General features: G+C 38.7%; 1 protein-coding gene across 9 annotated transcripts in view; it reads right to left on the bottom strand.

Annotated features, from left to right (window-relative positions):
- plce1 (phospholipase C, epsilon 1) overlaps positions 1-22,358 on the bottom strand; it is a 56,150-nt gene extending 33,792 nt beyond the window's left edge. For 8 of the 9 annotated variants that reach the window (XM_055229458.1, XM_055229456.1, XM_055229459.1 and 5 more), the window contains exons 1-4: positions 22,217-22,352; positions 13,792-14,450; positions 12,967-13,311; positions 12,262-12,468 (exon numbers count right to left, since the gene is read on the bottom strand). In XM_055229458.1, the coding sequence (XP_055085433.1) occupies positions 12,262-12,468; positions 12,967-13,311; positions 13,792-14,250 (1,011 nt within the window). In that variant the 5' untranslated portion in view covers positions 14,251-14,450; positions 22,217-22,352. Of the gene's footprint in view, positions 1-12,261; positions 12,469-12,966; positions 13,312-13,791; positions 14,451-22,216 lie in introns of all 9 variants that reach the window. The other variant, XM_055229460.1, reaches the window with a different exon arrangement.

Consider the following 22,358-nt stretch of genomic DNA (forward strand, 5'->3'; position numbering starts at 1 on the left):
TACTGAGTCATACGAGACTTTAGTAGTTACAGTAACAGCTCTTCCAATTAGACACTTTGAGGAACTCGGAGAATGCAATTCTGCTGCCACCAGGGAAGCTCAAGGCAGGAGATCAGGTTACATGCAATATTAATGACTTCAGGGTCAAAATAGAAGGTGATTAAAACAGCATCATTTAGAGCGTACGGACATTAAAAGCAGAGGTTAGGTCTCGATTAATGGTTTTATTTTGGTTAGTCGCAGTCTACCATATCGGACATATTTTTCCATCTGACCAACGTAAAAAAAACACACAGAAATAAACAGAAAGTTGCAGTCAAATGGTAGTTACATCAAAATAGTATTACTTACTTGTATTTTATATTTAACAAGGGAAGAGTTCATTTGCAAAATAGGAAAAAAAAATGGAGGGTTCCAACTGCCTGTTTATGACAATGTTTTAAAAGCCAACAAATGTCATTAAATCCCCCATTGAGCAAATCAACTAGACCAAACAGATAACACTACACCATGATATTTTTCTGATAGCCGTAACAGAGGTGGAATTGTGAAAATATGACAAAGTATATTCTCAAATAGACAGTTCAGTTGTATAATTATTTCAGTGTGTACTATGCAGAATGCAGAGACGCCCTCATCCATAGATGTATAGATCGATAAATAGACCTTTAAATCCACGTGTTGTATCAGTGTTATATAAGCCTCGACTTACATTTGATTAGACTGGCCATAGGAACTGATTATGAGTGCGTTTGTCATTGAAGACCATTAGTGACCTGTTGGGTAATTTCTCTGCCTGGCAACAGTCATTCTGGGAAAGGCTTAGCGCGGAGGGTCGAGGCACACACCTCCTGGACTTTGAGCTGGTATGTAATGTAGTATGTGGTATATGCAGTATGCACACAGGGACACACAGGAGCTGTAACTGCGATATACAAACACAGTCAGGTCTAGAGCCTTGTGCACATCATACCAGACACATATTTATGAGCTGAGACTGCAAACTGTTGAGCTTAATCAGACGCACTTCTAAATATCAGCCCCTTTGATCCTCCTGACCCACCACAGACTTGAACATATTCCAGGGATCCCACCATCTCCATCATCTTCACTTAGTCACACACATGAGAGGTAATTATAATGGTATGTATGTGGTAATGCAACACGAGGGAACGGAACACTTCTGATATTATATTCGAGTTCAGGGTTAAAGCTGCACTATGTAACTTTTCTGGTGGAGATTGCGTTGCCTGCTTATTTCCATGAAGATGTTACGCATCCAACACCCTGGAGATCAGATCTGTGAAAGGGCAAGCATGCATACAGTAAAAATGTATATTTTCCTAGTTTTTGTTTTGCCCTCCATCGTAATTGAATCCATGCATAGTGCGGAACACTCTTGCCATAGTGTGAAAGGAAAAGCAATCTAACTAAGCTAAAATATCTTCACATTCACTTCACACCACACAAGAGTAAAGCTGGTGTGGTTTGTGGAGCTGCAGCATATGGCAATGGAAAAGCACTGACTTTTGGATTCCAAAATGCATAAGTCTGCAGTGATATCTACTTTTAGCGGGCTCACGGAAGGTGGAGGTTAGCCGAGGTTAATGTCTACAGAATTCTGTTATTCTGGTCTGGGGTAGAGCGGGGGTCGCACGCACACGTCAGCTCTGACTCCGCTCTCCCTGAGCGAGCTGATCCAGGACAGGACAGTCTGTCAGCAGAGACTGTTGTGCTTAGAGACCACGTGACAGTCAAAAGTCAAGACACAAACAAAAACATTGGGAAGAAGACATTGTGTTTGAACCGAATTTATAGTTAAACACGCAGATAACTATGTTTTAAATCACAATATTCATAAATATAAGAAACAAGTTCACTGACTTCCACGTAAGGAAAACCGCGGTGCGTCATCACAACGAAGAGCCATGAAGTTGTCGGCTCCTCCCACTGGATAGCTGCACATCACATTAGCAGTGGATTTTTGTCAAGAAAATAAAATTAGAGAACGGAATAAGTACAGAGCAGTGGGTGTATGTCGGTGGCGGTGAAAATGGGTTGATCAGCAATATGGCGTCTTGAAAATAAGTGAATAAAGATTGCTCAAACATACATAAATCACACCAAATACAACTTTAAAAACTGTATCATGGTTAAAAGCTCTGAAAAATACTTTAAAAAATAGAAAAGTTTAAAAAGGCCCTACAACCACAACGAAATTGGACTGGATTATTGGATAATCGTCTTGAGAACCAAAACAAAAACAAACATTTTAACCATCATGTACGACGTTTTAGCAAGTAAAAATCAGTATTATATTTGACCATGTTTACTCAATATCTGGAGTCACAGACAGGTTAAGTTTACGAAACATGAAATAAATATTCTACACCAAGGAGAGAATTTACCACCCAATGGAATTTGAGCTGCATTAAATCCTGTGCCATAACGTCATCAGTAATGGAAAATAAAACTTCATAAACACTGCAGCAGAATCACTAAACAAAACAGGATAGAAAACAATAAGATCATGTATTCTGTTGTTGTTTGTTTGTTGGGCATGGGCAACACTTTAGAGGAGACCATCTGTAAACTAAGAGTATAAATCTGCTGTGTATTTGAAAGCGATACACAGTAGGTATGTTCTGCATCTCTGGCATCCCCGGGACCGTTAGTTGGATGAGTAAAGACACTGGCATAAATATCATGCCACAAAGACAAACTGGTTATAATCACTGCTAGAAAACTATCCCTCGTCTACTACATATGAGTTCAGATTTGTTTTCCCAGACTCCCAGCATAATGTTTACTTTTTGTGGCCAATTCTGGACTGTTTCATTGCTACCTTGACAGCGCTGTGCTTCTAGTTTAGCTGTGTGTAACAAAGAGGTAAACAGTTACATTGATTTCAGTTTTATCACAATTGTTCGTTCCTTTATATTGCATTGATGAAGGTTACAGTGAGAGGTGACTAAGAACAAAACAAAAACATAACACTGCAACATAAACCTCTAAAAAGGTGATGGTTATGAATTATATAGTTTATCCACATTTTGTGCAAAACTTGAACCCCAATCACCACATTTACTGGTATGTTTTAGCACATTTTCCAAAATAATATATGCCATTAAGACAGTTTCAAGATATTACAATTCATAACTGCAGGACAGAGACTGATCAATAGGAAAAGTGGGAAAAAAGTGTCTGTGTTGTGTACTATATATTTTATACCATCACCATAATAACTGTGGTATTCACCTAAAGGATTTGAAAAGCTCCACTAATTCGATGAAGCTCATGGTGCTGTCAGAAATCATCAGGTGGACTGTACTGTGTATGTAGCGGAGTAGAAAGTACAGATACCTGCTCTGAAATGTAGTGAGGTAAAAGTAAAAAGTATCCCCTTTAAAAGATACTTAAGTAAGGTACAGATACCCAAAATGTACTACTTTTACTTTGTTATGCTCCATCACTGCCAGAATCACATATCAAGTGATTCACCATGAGTGAGTCACCATAATTGGATTTCTCATCGTCCTTTTGGTCTGCGAGTTCCTGGCTGTCAGCAAAATCAAAGTCAGTTTTCTTAACCATCTTGCCAAATGTTGATGCAATTTATATCTGGGCTTTAATGTATGTTCTCTTGTAACAACAAAGTGCAATTTAAGCCAGGGAGACATGGAGTGTAAACACACAGAGTTGGCCGACCTTTGCCCGTGTCATATATGGACATTTGAAATAAAATAGTTCATGTACAGTGGGGTTTTGTTTTTGTAGAGATTAGTCATTCATTCTTGGGCAGGACTTTGAGAGAGGATTATGATACTAGTATTTAGTGTTATACCCATGCAATACCAAGAGATGTTGTGTGAGCTCAGACTGGGTGTTTTTGCTCAACAATCCCTGTACTTTCCAAAAAGGTGGGCTGACAAGTTATCAATGACATTTTTCATCTACACCCAATTCCAGTCGCGAGTTGCCAGAGTTGTCAAGGCAGTTGTAAACCAAACAGGGACTGAGGGGCAGTCATCAAACATATCTGGTACAAGAAAAATGTATAGGAAGATGGAATACTACATTAGTTGTCAGTGAACACAGGAGGAAATGGAAAAACACGCAGAGTTGAGGATGGAGAAGGCAGGGAACCACTACAGAGGAAATTGAAGCAGGTCAGGGGCACCTCTCAGTAATAATCTCCTTCACACTTCTCACTGAGCCGAGTTACCAAAGAACCAGGAGCCAGGAACACACACAGAGCACGAACTCACACCTCTAACAAGCAGACGCCATGTCAGGTTGTGCAACAGGGCTGGGCAAATATAAGTTTTCTTGTGAAGATTAATCATATTTATGTTTATTGATTTTTTTTTTCAGACCAAGGTTTAGTTTATTTTCTTACCTGACAGTTTTGACTACTCATTAGCGCTCTTCTTCAGAGTGGTCACGGGACTATAAACTGGGACGAGGGGGCTTTCTTACTCTCACACAGCTGGGATACTGTCCTGAAGCTGTCGGACTGCAGGTGGCGATGTCATCCAGCCTCCACCGGTAGGAACACAGCGCCAAAACCTGTTTAAATCAGCTGACCGGACACGGCACAGCAACATCATGTGACCACTCTGAGGAAAAGCACTACTGAGCACTCCAAACTGTCAGATATGAAAAACTAAACACTGGTCTGAAAAAATAATCTATTAAAATAAATTTACAGAAGACCAGATGAACCTCATTGGAGGATTAATCATGATTTGTTTTTACTTTCCATTTTATCTGCCAAAAGACTAATAAATATGGCTTTCAATTTCATGAACATAAACAACTCTGCTATTTAACACAAAAAACAGGGTAATTCTTCCTCCTAAGTCAGAACTTCAGATGCTTTTACTGACAGGTTTGACTGTGGACCTGTCGATTAATTTGGGGCTTTTTAATAATTGATTTTTTAAAATGATTGAATCTATATTTGGTTACAATCTGATTAATTGGAAGCTCTATTGTGAAGAAAACAGATTGTCATCATCTATGAGTCATACAAGTGTAATATCATTAAATTACTCAACTTTCACAGCTCGTTTGTTGTTGGTTAATAAATAATTCTCCACTGGAGCAAATACAAGCACATCCAATATTGAAGTTATATATTTTATACATTTTTTGTGACAGGCCTAGAGTTGGGATACTTTTTTTTTGACTGCAACACTGCATTATCATATTACACAGTGTGACTGGACAAATATGAAAAAGTCCAAAAAGGAAATAAGAGATTTTAATGAGGCTCAAACCAAGCTGGGAGCCATTAGTCCGTCCACACTGGGCCCACTTAAGTTCTCATGATGTCATAGACTACGCTTCACTTCGCCGCCTCGCTACGACGGACTAAGATAACTCTGATTAATGCTCTCCAACTCTGCTGCCTCACTCTCAAAATCCTGCTGCAACTACAACAGCCTTTACAAGCAAATGCTGAGAAAAAAACGAAGAACTCGATACAGAGTTAAATAGACACTAGATGCTTTATTCATCCCTAATAGAGAGATTCAAGATTAACTATTAATTGGACAACTTAAAAGGTTTGAACAAGCATCAGCCTTACACTGACCAAAGACCTGCCATCACAATAAGACGATCAAACCACAAAAGCAAAACACAGCGATTGAATATATGCCTTATAGAAAACATTTACTCACAGTAGTAGAGCTACAGTACCCACAGCCTCTCAAAGCTTCTCAAAGTGTGTACAGTTGCAGAAGTGGGCGACTGACTCAGAGGAAGAGAGGCGGAGAGGGAGCAGGGGACATCAGTGAAATTGGCCCCGAGCACACAGATAAAAAAACAGTTTGGCTACAGGACTCCGGGTGCCCCCAAATTAGGCTATGTGGATACGTGGCCACAGCAGATAGAGGTGAGATGTTATCATCAGAGAGCACGCCAAACTTCAAACCACTTAGGATTCAATCAGTCCTTCTCTGGAGACCTTCACAGTGGGAGACGCAACGTATACAAACACCTAATTTGGTCATTTTAAAAATAAATAATTTGACTTTTTTTTTTTTTTTTTTTTTTTTACAATTTTTGATTCAGTTTGTATGAAAAACAAATAAAAACTGTGTTCAATATAAATTTCCTAAACATTAACAACATAGAATTTGAATCATTGTGGTCTAATTTCTTTCTTAACTCTGAAAAGACCCAAGCATTGACGATTACAAATGGTTGATTCTGAATATTGATTAAAATGTGATTAACTGCACAAATTAAAATTGAGACAGATAAATTTTACTTATTTTTCATAAGAATAACACTGCCCAAAGTTCAAGCTTTAGTCTTTCTGATACACCCAAGTGACTCCAAACCCTTATAAGTGAGAAAATTATCTTGGTCACGATAATTACTATATCGGCTTATCGTTCAATACGTGACAGATGGAACAATTATTTTTGGAGTTCAATATTTATCATAGGTTCTAGTGGGGGTTAGTTTTCTGTTCTACGATAAGTTTTGAGCTTTAAAAAGTTTGAATAAATAACGTTTATAGTACATTAAGTTTATTTATTGCAGCTTGTGTTCATTAACAATACTGTACTCAATATTTTCTTAGGCAATATATTGTACTTCAGAATGTGTTCGTTACAGGCCTAGAGAGAATACTTGTTTTTGAATGCAAAGTGAAACCTCATTTTAGGTGGACTATAATGTTCTCTCATTATTACAGTTTGTATTACAGAAGGTGCTGTGGGACCACTTAGATCAGATCAGCCTCTTAATCCCTGTTCTATAAACTGAGGTCTGCTCATTATTATTACTACACCAAGTATTTTATTACAATCAACGTGACACCAAGAAGTTTAATATATGATACAGATACCGATTTGACTATGGGGATATTCAGATGTGATTTAGTTAAGTCATTGTTCTCGAGTCAGAAATTGCACTGTGGCACTAAATGAATACAGCACGTTGTATTCAGGGAGGCTAATCATGAACGGAGAGAGAAGAGGCACAAATCAAAGAGTGTGATCACAAAAGGAACAGCTGCTGTCGTCTGCATGTCTTTGATCCGCAGACAACAGGGTCACAGCCGTGTATTGTGCTAAATATGATGCGTGAATATCATTTTCAAAAAGACAAATCAATATGAAAATCACAAGTGCAGAGGAGCAGCCCGGAGTGAACAAGCTACAGGTCCTTCAGTGTCCACTACTATGAAAATATAGTGACCTCTGCTGGACAAACGGGAAGATGACTGCACAATGAGGAAAGGTAAAAATGAGGGGCAACAAAACAAATGAAACTTAATGAGCACACGTTTTACTGGTAATAACCAACAAATACTTCAGAAATGACTGTATCTTACAAATGTTTCGAAAATTAACTTCGAGGGTTGTCAAAATATCTACATACTAAAACTAGTATCAAAACTAGACTAATTAGAAAAAGTACAAAACTGAAAATAAACAAAAAAACAAATAAGACAACATTGCACCTTTCAGGAAACGTTTTATAAAAAGGTCTATAAAAATGGATCAGAACTAATAAAAGACAACATGGTAGTAAACATTATTAAGTTCACATATGTGGAAAAATATAGTCCTATCTTATAATCTTTTTAGTGCAGTTTTTCTTCTTCAACTTTTCAGACCACAGATTAATCAAGAGTTCATTTTGTTGGCCAGAAGATGGCAGTAAAGCGCCACAGAATCATACAGCGAGGTCAGTTATTTTCAACAAACCCAACTTAATCTGTTTATCCATAAATCAAAATGCATAAAAGCAACCAAAAATGTTCCCATTGTACACAATACACAATTTTCCCAAAATAGACATGTATTTTTAGTTAAGTCAGTGGGAAAGGGAGGGACGGGCTATTTTAACAATTGTGTTTCAGACTTGTCAAGACATTGTTAGTTGTAATATTTGAGTTCTTTATCCGCAGTATTGCACAGCTGATGATGACATGTTATTCTGTAAAGCACTTTGAATTACCTTGTGTACGAATTGTGCTATACAAATAAACTTGCCTTGCCTTGCCTGTAAGAATTCAGGAATGTAAAAAGCTAAAGTCAAGTAGCTATGAGCAATATCTGAGTAACATGTAATTATAAATGTTGTTTTTAAGTTTTTGTTTCTTGTCCGGGAGTTTTATTTCTGGCTCAAGTTTTCATACCCCTCTCGATGTCCCCTCTGTCACTGACATAAAGTTCAGCGTCTTTTGGGAGACATTTCCATGAAGAACATTCTTTTCCCACACTGTTACAAGGACGCGAGAGGCTAAAGCTAACAGACAAAAAACTGCTCAGTGTAGGTGAAGGCATGTCAACAGAAACTTTTGACGCCTCTCTGTCACCTCACAAAAAGGAGATAAAAGTGAACCAAAACAAAACATCAGCTAGTGGCATGTGGAAGAAACAAAGAAAGGTGTATAGGCCTGTTATGATAAGAAAGGTTTAAGTGTAATTGTATTGGAAATAGAAATTACAATTAAGAGTAGCATTGAGGACAACTTTCCGATGGTGAGAATAATCCAAAACCAGGATAATTCATTTAGCCACATTAATTAAAACACAAGCAGCAATAAATAAGTAGCACAGTGATACAAACTCTCTTTATAAATATTAAATAAATATAAATAAAATATATAAATATATTTTAGTATCGCATTCAACGTATCCACCTTGCATTTATTCAGTTACTGTGTTTGCATTGCTGGAAAATATATATATATATATATATATATATATATATATATATATATATATATATATATTCTTACTTCGAGAAGACTTGCCTCTCCAGATCTGTCATATAACTTGGCCTGGTGGCATCACCTGTGTCCTTATGGAGATAAAAAAAAATGCAATGCAATAATGTGGAACATTCCAGGAAAAGCATTACATTTCCGTGGAGAGAAGCAATAGGATCACTTAATTTTCCATCTTCTGCAGCTGACATACCGGAGGACATAAATAAGAAAAAGTACTCTAGTGTACACAAAGGTACAAATTATTCATATCAAATTCATCTGTTATTGATATTAATATAGTGATTATTGTGACAGGCCTGGAGGGAATCTGCTTGTTTCCAATATAAAGAACTCAATGAGACTGAGGTATTCATACTAGAGGCATGCCAAATATTTATCGCCCGAGCTCTTTCAGCGCAGTGCAAGTGACTTAACAAGCGCTGGTCTCACTCAGGTTAATCTGTGCTAAGCCGGGCTGCCAGCTGTGGACAAAGGGTGGACAAGAGCACATTCTTTTGTAGTGCCACGGCTCGCACTAAAAAACAATTACCCTGAGACAGACACGGGTTAAACCTTAGGGCTGCATGGGGAGGCACAGCGCCACCTTTCTCTATTGGCTCTTCCACAGATATTCACAGTTTGACACCTGAGTCGACACATAAACTGGTTTGTTGACATTGTACCATCATGGAGCACATAACCATGGCATGGACATATGTGGTTACCCTTGAAAGACGCTTCAAGCAGTCTACATAACCTATAGTCCACTTGTCAGCTATTTTTTTTTATTATTCAAACAGTTATTTCTATTGTACAGTAGGATTTTTGAATACATTTTAACCCAAATAAAAGGTTGTCTATCAAAATAAAATGACACTTATTTTAGTAGCTGACTTGTCATGATTATTCTGTTCAATTATTGCAGCCCATTACAGCCAATTGAAGCTATAGAGGATATTACATTTTGGGCAATTCTTATCCGAAAATCAAGCAGCAACTTTATTCAAAATGTGTTTAAAGTGCATGAACTTTAGTCTAGTCCAACAAATACACCTAAAGAGGAGTGAATATGGCCCTACACACCTCTCTGTATCAGCAGACCATAGTATAATAACTGAGGGATATTTGTCATAGCTACATAACACAGACATAAAACATGATGAACGCAATAAAGCCTGTATTTGAGTTATTTAATTTTACTAGGCAAACAATAATAACTCTTCCAGTGTTAAGTTAAACCATCTGCTTATATACAGGATATTTGCTGGTGTCTTTCTGTGCGTCTGTGTTTAAAGAGAAACAGCATGAGGCAAAGACAAGGCTCTTTGTTGAAGTAATTACAGAGCAGCAAATATCTCCATCTTTAAACAAATAAGTTTAACAAGCTGAGGTTTCAGAGAGCACCCAGTGTGCAAACAATATGCACATTTAACAAGAATTTCTACATTATGTTTGACTTGAGGCGCTGCTCTACTCTTATTACGTGTGGACACAGACCATACCAAAAAGTGAATGTGCTCTAATACTGTCAGAATTTTACACATTGCTACCATTGTTGCTAGGTCTATCTCGATAAATAGCCTACTGAAGACCACTTTGCCTCTGATATTTTAACCCCCTGCATAAAATTCCCAATAAACTCTTTTCCAAAATAATGTATGCCAATAAAAAGTGAGCTGCAGTGAATAAATAAAAATGCAATATGAAATGAATGTTCATATGTTATTTAAAACAAGCAACCCTATATAATTTAAATGTTAATATACCACAAAACAGTCACTGATAGTGCTAAAAATATATATTGGGTATTTTTCGTTTTGTGTTCGTCATTTGTTGAATGGTAAGCCGATGAAGTAATTATCATGACATGTCTACTTGTCGCATTGTTTTGTTCAAAGACCCAGCCCACATGTTTATACTCGCTCGTGTGGTTTGTCCCTCCGCACCAGTCGCTACTACAAACACTTGGTGGCCCAGGGACCCTAATTGGACACCTCCACAAAGGCAGTAAAAGGCATATGGTTCAGAAATGACCTGATTCTATTGCCAGGTGTAGCCCTCCCAGCCCAGAGGGACACTGTTAAACTCCCTACATGTTTAATGCTTTGTGGTATTGACTAAAGGAGAGCAGTCTAAACTGATTTTCATCTTTTCCATTGTTAAAGTTGATTCTTTCCGGCTCTGTCTCTCTCACAGACTGCTCTCTGCTCCAGTGCCTCCCTCACATACGCTTGTGTTCTTTGGCTCGCTTCATTACTTGTAGCAATAAACACAGAGGGCTACAAGATACCTCCAGAAAACTCCTCAGTGTGATTACAGAAGTATGGCTTACAGCGCACTTTCAGGGTTCAACACACAGTCTACCTGTGGGCTGAGAAACACTAGATTTAATTTGTGCAGCGCAGGTCAAAGGCTAAGTTGTGTCTTTTCTGCTGCTGTACAAAGCTACAGAGCTAGTCCTATTGCAGGATGTTACAGCACTCGTTTGAAGGGTTGAGTAATCTCTCGCTCCCTGTTCAAAGTTGTGTTCGGAGTTTTTGAGGTGAAGTCTGTGCTGGTGCTTGGATGAGGAACCTCTGGCAGCTCTGGCGTTTTCAATGGGCTCATTATTAAAGCAGAGCTGGACCTCTCCCAGAGAGATTTTCTACAACCACAAAGGACTCATAAAAACACTTTGGCAAAGTCAGAATCCACTCAGCACCATTACACGTCAGTGTGTCTGCTGTTCCCAGTGCACGAAAGCTGAACATGTGACAGACTGACAGCATAGTGAAAATGCATCTTCACAGATTAATTATAATTTATTGGTATTAACAAAATAGCATTCCAAACAGACATGGTAGTTTAACAGATAATTAGGTTTAAATGTATTGGAAAAACCAGAGTGTGCCTCCAACTTCAGTTTGCAGGCTGAGTTACAGCTGCTGCTCAATATTCAGGCATTTTTATGGAAAGTGCGTAGTAAAAGTAATGCCCCCACTTCTCTCTCTCCACACGTTCCACATTTCTACTGCTTGTGCCAACAGTGCTCTCCCTTTTTCTCTCTCCCCCTCTCTTCCTCCCTCCATCCCTCTTTCCGCCTCTCTTTCTCTCTCTCTCTCACACACTGGCCTCAGCCTCAGTCAGTAATACAGGCAGCAGCACCGACAGAATAAATCATTTTCCAGTGAACAAAGAGCCTGTGTGTGTCGGGATGTGTGCGGGTCCGCTGGCATATACTGCTGAAATAACTTGCTGCATAAAAAGGCAAAACATTCAATCAAGTCATAAATCTGCAGTAGGACTCACTGAGAGGACGAGTAAATCTAACAGACTCATAAAACAGGGCCTTATCATTCACCCAGCGTTATCAAATCACTGGGAAGAGAGCAATAGCAGAGAGAAAAATTGAAAAGGAATTAGTTTAAATAAAACATTTCTGAGTGGTTTAAAATTAGTTCTACTTGCATGCTGGAATTAAGAGATGTTTTTCCCCAAAATATTTATGTATGACACATTTTCAAAACCAAACATAGTCGTACCTGTTGGAGGTTGAGGACTAATCTGAGCACGTCCCTGCGCACCCGGAGTTCCTCTGGTCCGGTGCGGGTCAGCAGACTCCACACTTGGTCTTTGGTTGGTCTCCAGCTCTGATGACACATGACCTTCTGCCAGTTCTCCTCTGAGATCTGTCCTGAAGGCAGCGTCCTGACGAGAGCTCTGGTTCCAGTACACACCCTTTTCTTGACCTGATAAAAAAAAAACACTGTGGGATACAACCACTAACAGAAAGCTTTCATGTCTATAATTTGATGAACTATTTCAGATGAAGGGCAAAGGCTTAATTTGGGAGATTACCAGTTTTTGAAATAAACTGCCAAACATATGATCCCCAAATGTAGAACCTCACCATTATTTGTTAGGAATTGATCTTTGTTTGTGATCCTTTTAACTGACAACAATAATGTCTATTCGATTGCGCAATGGTACCACTTTCTGAAACTATTGCAAAAGTTTTGTTTATTCAAACTAACAGAGAGGACATTGAACATTGTACCAGTATGAAGACAGGCTCAGTGATTACAGAGATATGTTTACAAGCAACAAATGTGACATTTAAACAGCAAATTTAACAATAGAATTCTGCCCTTCAGCTCAATATTAAACTAAACTTGTATAATTAAAATGTTGATATCACGTGAAACCAAACAATTAGATAAAAATAGCATATGTCTTGTGCTTTTTACCTTCGTATTGTTTTTGTAAAAGCGGCGGACAAGGACAGTGGAGCGCTCCTTGCGGTTCCTCTCAAAGTCTTCTTCGTCTGCCTCCTCAGTGCTGGTCTCACTGCTGCTGCTGGACATCTGCCCCCGACCTGCAGACGGGGGCAGGAACAGTTTGTCTACTACACACTTGTTATCCCGAGGACGTCTGTTGAGGCGCTCTAAACTGGAGTAGCCCGTTATAACACGCTGCCGCTTGAGGTGTCCCGGGGGGAGACAGTGGCGGGAGACATCAGGAGACCCACCGGGAGAGGAACCTCGGGAGCCAGGCTCACTGCAGGGGCTGGACCAGCTCATGTGTGGGGAGGCCTGGAACAAAGCACGGAGGTACATCGTGACCAAAGTCCAAACCCAAACGACCTGATCGTGAAGTTAAGAAAAGAACTGAGGAAGGACATTTTAAATCAAGAGCCTGGTTGTAAGTGCAAATGGTCCAAAATGCAAGAAAAAAAAGCAACACTGTTTACATACTATCCTTACAATAGCAATAATAATGCACACATCTTAAAGTACTTTCACAGACCCTCATTGTCATTATTCAGCTACTCACACAAATAAAAAGGCGTCTTGTTCAAGGGCACAAAACAGCATGTACTTATAAGCTGGGATTGATCCAGCAACCTTCATGTTTTTGGGCTCATATGCAAATCATTAAGCCGCTGTAGCCCAAATTGTCCATTCTATGATGTCAATTAAATAAATTAGTAGCAAAAAGGCCAAACTCATTTACCATTAAAATGCGTTGATAGACTTATATAAAGTTTCACATGTATTTTGGATGTGGGTTACCTTGTTGATGCTGAGCACAGACACAGGGAGGCTGCTGCGGCGGAGGTGTCTCTGCTTTGGGTGAGGAATGGGACATGGGTTGGACATTGGACTTGTGCAGACACCCGCCCTGTCCTCTACTGAAGAGTCCAGCAGAGTTGCACATCCTGCTGAAACTCTCACAGATACTATCGGAGAAACTCTGATCCCAATAACTCCGTCAGGATTTGGTTTATCCCGGGAGCCTGGAGAGCAGCTTAAATCTCCAGCGTATAGCTCATTCTCATCTGCAAAGTTGTCTCTTCCACTGTCCATCGACAACTTCCTGTACCAGAGCAAGGCCGGGCCGCAGTGCTGTCTGGACCGGCATGGATCGGGTAATTGGTGAAACTCCTGGAAGCCGCCATTTTTTGTGGAAGATGAGGCGCGCCGAGCTACGGCCACAGCACCTATCCGCGTCTGGGTCTTTTCTGAGGCCATCCCAGGTTAAATAAATCAGTTCACCATTATGAGCATAGGCGGGTAGTTACGTCTTTAGGCACTGCATTTCTCCATGTGGATTTGTTGAGCAGAAACAGAGGCTTAGTGCAGCTGTACAAATACCAAACTGTGGTGACCCGCCGATCTGGGGAATTTCCTTGATACCGTTGAGTCTGGCTTCTCAAGTCTTCATGATGGCACTGCAAAGAAAAAAATAATAAAAACACGCATTTATTTATAGTCTTAGACACAACATTTTTTGCTTATTAATGCACTATGTAACTTTTTTGTGGAGGGTCTGCCACCTGTTGTCTTCATAGAGTTGTTATTACTTTGTCTGGAAGTATGTAAGCATCTCCAATCTCCACTGAGACAAACAAGGTGATGCAACCAAGCCAAGTTACAGGTTTTGGTGTAAATAAAGAGTAATAAGTTTAATGTCATACTGTGAAACATTTGAGGCAAACCAATAATATCTCCATGGAGACAATCAGGCAGTGAACTCTCCACCAGAAAAGTGACATAGTGCACTTTTAAATGTCAAACAGTTGAACTGAGAAATCTTCTTAATCCAAATCTTATCATCAACTATTCACTCAAATTACTGGACAGAGCCGGGTCATTGTGACTGACTCAACTGAAATAACAGAAACAAGAGATTTGAGGCAGGAAGAGTGGAAAGTGACAAGGGAAAAGCATTACGTCAGCGCTAAAGAGCAGCTAAGCAACGCGTTAGTGTATTTCGCCAATTCACAGATCAACAAGTAAAAGGAAAAATGGACAGAAACTTATCAAAAAAAAAGCTTATACCGATTTTGATAAACTACTGGGTCAACATGGCAGCCTCAGTTAAAAACAAATTGACTTCCTTTTTAGTTTCTTCTCAGATAACAAACATGCCAAAATGATTTATTAAGAGTTTGAGGTTGTTGTCATTTCATAGCTCGAAGTTGCTATGATAATGTTATAAAGATACATTTTGTGTTTCTGTTATTCTTCTTACATAAGTATACTGAGGCTGGAAGGAGGTAAGGATCTCGCGGACTGATTATGGGTCTTGTGTGAAATTCATTTGTCACATACAGACCGCAGTGGTTGGCATGTTTACCCATTGTGTGCTGGTGTGACCGCTGTGGTTGTCAACATTAATAAAAAATATTGTAAAAGTTTGATTACTCAAAAATCTCAATAAAATGCAAGATGAAATATTGTCCAGTCCAGCTGCATGGGAGCCAAGTTCAGAACGAGCACAGAGGGAGCATTTAAAAGCTGCCAACAATGCTTTGCTAACAGCGCTAATCTCTGTCCAGGTTCAGCGTACTGTCAAAACATACCAGAGACACACAACACGCCCAACCAGTGCATGTGGTCAAATGAGAGATCTGAGCTGCATGAACCATGAAGAGCGTTACAGTCATAGTAATACAAGGAAATGACAGGCTTCAGGGAGCAGGTCTGTAGAGTCAAAGACCTGGAAACAGTGAGTCCTGGTTAGGTTCATTCTGATTAAATGATAATAAACAATAACAGCATTGTGATACTTTAGTGTAATTTTAGACACACTAACACAACAACACAACAAGGTCATTTCAGTTTAAACAAATCTGAAAATTTAACGAGTAAAACTGTGTACAACCACAGACTAACTAACCAAGATTAAATTATGTAACTTTAGAAAAAAAAAAATCAAGATTATGACAAAAATCTGCCAAACAAGACACACACAAACAAAACAGGTAAACCTTTGTAACTTTAACTTGTTATTGCAACAGTTTTGTCTTGCGATATGGATTATTGTGTTAGCCAATATTACAAAATCTTTATTTTTGTGAGATATTGTACAGTCCAAATGGCATTGATTGCACTTTGTATTGTTTGTTGAAGACAAAATGTGCTTCCAGAATCATAAGGTTTGACAGTTGAACAGGTTTAACTTGATTTATTGAGGTAAAACAGAATGTAAACACATTCATAACTTTGGCATGAACCCATTCATTTACTGAATTTATGAATCCATCATAACCATGTAGCCTCACTGGTATCATGAGTTATGCTCAGAGAAACAGGTGAACAGTCTTTCACCTGTTTTGCTACGTTTATGATGTACCCAGTCCACAGGTTTTGGGCGTGGTAAGACCTGAGATTACCACCAGTGCTACAAGCAAATCACTACTCTACAACACACAACAGGGTTTTGCCAACAGAAGTCGGTCAAATCACAGAGATGACAACATTTTTTTAAAGTGTTCTTTGTGAATCATGCTACCCAAAACAAATACACAGGCCGATTTAAAGCTGCAACTGTACCTTTAAATTATACTACACTATGTCCATAGTCGACATGTGGAAAAGTCATTAGGATCATTTATAAATCTCTTAATTTAGTAACTGGACTTGACGTCTTTATATTTGACATTCATGCTGACATCTTTTTATAGACTGCTGCTGTCTGAGGAGTTTCTCTCATCAAAAGTTGAGTTAAATGTACATTGGGCCTGTCACAGTAATGACTATTGACTAGGGCTACACAATATATATATATAAATATTTATAATGCAATAATGGAGGACTCCGCAATCGATATCACAAGAAAATGAATGTATTGCAGAAAGTGCTCCATTTTACAAATATTTTAAGTTTTTGAAAGTAAAATGGACAAAAAAGTTGATTTTATTCATGATTTTCCTTGAGTTCAACATTGAAGTCGTGTTGGTCTTGGTTTAGTCCCAAGACTTATTTTGATACAGTTTGACTAGTTATTAAAAGGCATGTAGATTTTTATCTAAACTTATTGTGCCAAAAAGCATATTAAAATATCAACATAATATTGTTATCGCAATACAAAATAGTAAATGACAAATGGAACAATATATTTTGGGAATATTTGATATGTGTACCTTATCTTTGCCCACGTTATTCTATTTTTTGTAGATTAATAACATCTGAGCTGCAGATGGTCAAGTAAGTAACTTCTTGTAGATACCCCTAATGTGTGGGATTGTATCTAGGGATGCTCCGATCTGATACTAGTATGAGATATCGGCACAGATACTGAAGAATTTGATATCGGCCTCCAAATATCGGGTCAGTCAATCTCCTGGCTGGACATACAAATTGATGTTATTTATTGGTCATAGTCAGCCCAGAAAGTCTCATGTTTAAACTTATATTTATACAAAATTTTGTAGTAAATAATGGCTGAATGACACATTTGGATCAGTTTTGTCTTATTTTATTTTTGTGTAAAGAGAAATGCCATTTCCATTCTCTGCATTGATATCGGTTGGTACTGGGTATTGACAGAGCTATAGCTAGTGTATACTGTACAGCAATATATAGCTATACCTTACCTCATTAAAACTGCTTTAAAGTTAATTAAGTTGGCAAATAAACACTATTTCATTGAATATGTGGTTTTGCGTATTTTCGTCGTGGCTTGGAGTCGGGTTATGACAGTATCAAAATCAATATCGGAACTGAAAAGCTGGATCGGTGCATCACTAATTGTGCTATTTATTTTCTAAATATTGTACATTTAGAAAATCCTCCACCACTAGGTCACACGACACACAACAGCCAACCAGGACTAGAAGAGTATCTGGTTCAACAAGTAGTTTTATCTAACACAATTTACCATTGTAACATTTGCACAATACTACACTGCTCATTACAGGACATAATTATGTTTTTTTTCCCCAATTAGCAGACTGATTGTATTTGTTCCTTCTGCGCCACTAGCACCAGCCAGTGAGTTCAAACAGCTTTTGTTATCAACTGAACTGTGGCCTAGTCCATCCGGGAAGCGGTCCTTCCAGACTCAATCTCAGCCCAAGGCCAATAACCCAGACGACACACACACACACAGAACAGATCTACACACAAAGACATACACACAAAGAATTAAACAAACAGGACCGGAAACCAGGTCACAGTGACACAAGGGAACAAGTGCACTGACCAAGAAACCCCCAATCTCCTCTCCTTCAATTTTACTCAATACGAAAAATAAAAGTTCTCAATAAAGCACCAATAAAGCGCTCTTTTTTGTACTTTCTAACGTGTAAAGTTTTATAGTAGTAGTGGTGTAGTTTAAATAGTAGAAGTGTAGGTGTTACATATTACTCACATAGAAGGGTGGTAAATGCTGATTCAGGCTGTGACAGATGACAATGACAAGATATTGGTAATAAACCAGGAATTTCTGGTAGATTTAAATTTGTTTATTTGTTTCAATGATTTTTATACAGTATTTTAGCAATACAAGGATCAAAGGTGCCAAACTGAAATTCACTACTACTACTACTACTACTACTACAAAAAATTCTCAATGCTGTATTATCAGGGAGGTTCTTTTTGTACTGGTGTTTGAGAGGCCTTCTGCCCTTATTCACGAGGGATTATTTCACAACCCTGTGTGATGACTCAGGGCCTGCAGTGTGATTATGTCCAGCCTCTCTTTCAGAACAAAACTTCAGCCACTACTTTTGAGGTGGAGAACAAAAGCAGTGATCAAACTCAACTCATTTGCATCAGATTTTATTCCAGGTTTTAAAATCTTTTAGAGCTGTTCTGCAGATGAAGATGGGGGATGTTCCAACTACCCGACTAATGGTTTCATTAAATCACAACTGTTTCAAATTGTCAATGAGAATCCTGTGTTTTTTTAATCGTCAGGTCTGCAGCAAGTTCACTGTCCATAGAGCATGTGGTTTGGAGCAGAGTTCATACATTGGAGGAAAAAATGTGACTTTTTTCATGTTAAATATCCTTTAAATAAAATGAAAGCCATTTAAGTTTTGAATAACCACAAAATGGAACAGAACTGAAATCATCATCTATCAATACAATCAATAAGGAACATTTTTTCCATATGGCCCAGCCCTCGTTCCAACTTCCAGCTACCACTGCAGCACAAAGTAAAAAGATTAAACTTGAATCGTACTGTGCATTTCCATCTGAATCTCGCCAATAGGCTTCACCCTAGGGACCCCTCTCCTTTGTTTGGTGTGAGAAGAAAAGACACATCATATGACACAACAGAAGCACATTCCTAATGGCCACTAAAGAAAAGGAGCTGACTAATGTCAACACAAAAGAGCAAAAAGAGTCAAAGAAGAAGAGGATGAATAAAGAACTGAACATTCCCCCTTTTCATCTAATAGAATGTGTAGTCTGAATTTCAATCATTTTAGAGTTGAAATGTCCTATTTTACATTAAACTGGCTCTTGTGAGCTATAAGCCATGTTATAATGCTATTCCCTCATCAAAAACATACCTGAAGTCATGTTTTTGTTTCATTCACCGTGTTTGAGTAACACTTTCTTATTAGTCTGTCTACATCTACAAAGCTCAAAATGCTCTGTTCCACCAAGTGGTAGTTTAAGTTAACAGGTACCTTTTACCTTTAGTTCAGTAGATTGTCAAATCCAGTTCTGAAATCATGCAAGGTGATGGCGTATGGAGTTTAAAAACACAGTGGAGGACTTCTTGGACCACATGACTTCACAACATGAAACAGAGAGTTTTCTGTTTGAGAGAAGAACTCAGCCTAAATATGCAGGTTTTTTGTGTTAAACATGTGAATGAAACAAAACACAACTCTAAATGCGTTATGGTGAAAACAACTTTATAACATAGATCAGAGGACAGCATAATGTGAGTGTAAAATTGCTTGGAATGTTCCATAGAATAGCATTAAACTTATATATCTCTATGGGGACAAGCACACAACTCAAACAGGCCAAATTACATGTTAAATCTGTGGAGGGGTGACCCTTCTTACATTAAGATTTCACATTCATCAAAGTGCTTTTGGAGAATAAAACACCTGTAATTGAATAAACTAAAAGTAGATGCATTTAATGCCATAATGTGGAATATCCTAGACAAAGGAGACAAGTAATTGATAGATCCCACACCAGGAAAGTTACAAAGTGCACCTACTTTGATCTTGGTCAAAACTGACTTCTCAATTTGAACTAAATTGTGCAATAGTTATTTAATTGTTACAGTGTGTTTTTACATGGGTTTACTGTGTGGTTTAATCAATGCAAAACAGTTTTCCATGCGGCTGCTAAATTTCACTAAACTCAAATCAGCTCAAGATCCTGCGCCAACAAGAACCCAGAACAACTCGCAGCAGGCAGCCGTTTTGGATAAATGTTCATATGTCTGCTTTAGGTGGATCCCCAGATGAGCAAAGTATTAGTCACAACCACAGAATGAAGCCAAACTTGTTAGAAATCTACAAAGTTTGGGCCTCATGATTCTCTGCTTTATCAGGACACATTGATCACCTGTGGGGGTGAGGTCATGGTACACGCCCAGAAAACAGCCATCTAGTGATTTAGTTTTGATTAAGTAATTACTACATTTAAAAACAATGTACTAGTGTAATACTGAAGTAGAGTCTCCGTGTGTCTTGTGTCTCCAGGCTGGCTGCAGTGGGACAAGCGCACACAGTGAACAGAACAGACTTTTCATGGACCTGGGGAACATATGGCTTTGATTAAAGGCCTGGCAAAGACATACACGCCAATGGAAAGTGAGAAAGAGAAAGAACGAGTGAGAGAAGAGATGGAGAGAGACAGACACTCTATGTGTGAACCGGAGCAGATATGTTTACATCTGAACTACTACAGGGAGAGGGACGACAACGTTTTGCACAGCCAAAACCAGACAATAATGCAACTGGCATGGAGTATAGAGATGACTCAATAAAGATGAGTCATGAATGGGGTGCACTGAGCGTAACAAATAAATGTGTTTTTGACTGTTGGGGCCCCTTTATGAGGTATTGTAGGCAGTTAACAGCATCTCAGTCCAACTAGATTCCAAAAGTCTGGTAAAATTTACAAAAAATAATCAAATTTAAGCATCCATTAAGTGGCAAGATACATTTGGAAAGATAAAGAAATAACTTTGCAATGGCTGAGGTGGCTAGAGACTGCAGAGGTAAAAGTGCAAATACAACTCAAAAGTGATATTATTAGAAAAAAGTTACACATTTTAGGGGGTTCTTCAAAAGATTCAATGCACATTTTGACCCGCCTTGTTAGAGCCGATGGCATAATAGGTTAAGTCTTATTCAGTAATAATAAAGGCAGAGGGGAGATACATAGAACAAAACAGATAGCCAGATAAAAATCACCCCAAATAAAATCTATAAACCAACTTTGTGTTTAAACATTTCCATCATCTACTGCGTGATCACCATTTCAGTTTCAATGTGTAATAAAAGTCACAAAAATACTGTAATACTCACGTTGGGAATTCCCTAATGTAAGTCGTTTAACAGGTCAGAAGTGTTCACAAACACTCACCTGGAAACCTACTGCCCTAAGCTATGACAGGAGGATGCCTTTCTTCCTCTTTACCCTCCGGACATCCACTCCATGTCTCAGCCTGCCACCAAACAACTACATCATTATGTTTTACACACTTATGTTGCAGGTACCAATCTAACACAACACATCCCACAATCATTCAGACAACAAAAGTGGCTGCAGTTGGTTATACCCATTGGTTAAGTATTGCTGGTGGAAAGGCTGCAGAAATGACTGGCCAAGTCCAACCAGTTTCACATCTCATCCCTGACATGTTTCTAATAGTTTGTGCAAATGTGTGCCTGTGTGCAAACTTGAAACCCATTATTAAAGCTATATTTAGGTAGGCTATGTGACAAGATGTGTGCAATTAGATATCCCTGCGCGTTAAGTAGCAAATGAATTGTACAAAATTCAGTCCGCTTCACAGTGGTTTTCCATTTTGCTAAACTGAAAACCAAATTTTGTCAAAATGAGCAGGCAAACTAACAGCAAGCAGGTGGATGCCATTAACTGTGATTAAAAACACCACTGAGTGCACTGTGCGACCTGTCACTGGTCAACTGCACGCGCTCTGCTCCAAACACCAGAAAAACTAACTCCACTGAAACATTACATGGTACATGTGCCACATACTCACCAATTTAAGTCCTATTAAAGAGTTAGCATCCACAAAACTCCGTACAGTGACAAGTTCAAGGCGCACGCTGCAAACTTTTCGATGACTGAGTGAGTTTACTACGCGCTGTGGCGGGGACAGAGCCGCAGAGCGAAACCACGAG

The sequence above is a fragment of the Periophthalmus magnuspinnatus genome, chromosome 19, assembly GCF_009829125.3.
Source record: "Periophthalmus magnuspinnatus isolate fPerMag1 chromosome 19, fPerMag1.2.pri, whole genome shotgun sequence".
NCBI classification, from domain to species: domain Eukaryota; kingdom Metazoa; phylum Chordata; class Actinopteri; order Gobiiformes; family Gobiidae; genus Periophthalmus; species Periophthalmus magnuspinnatus.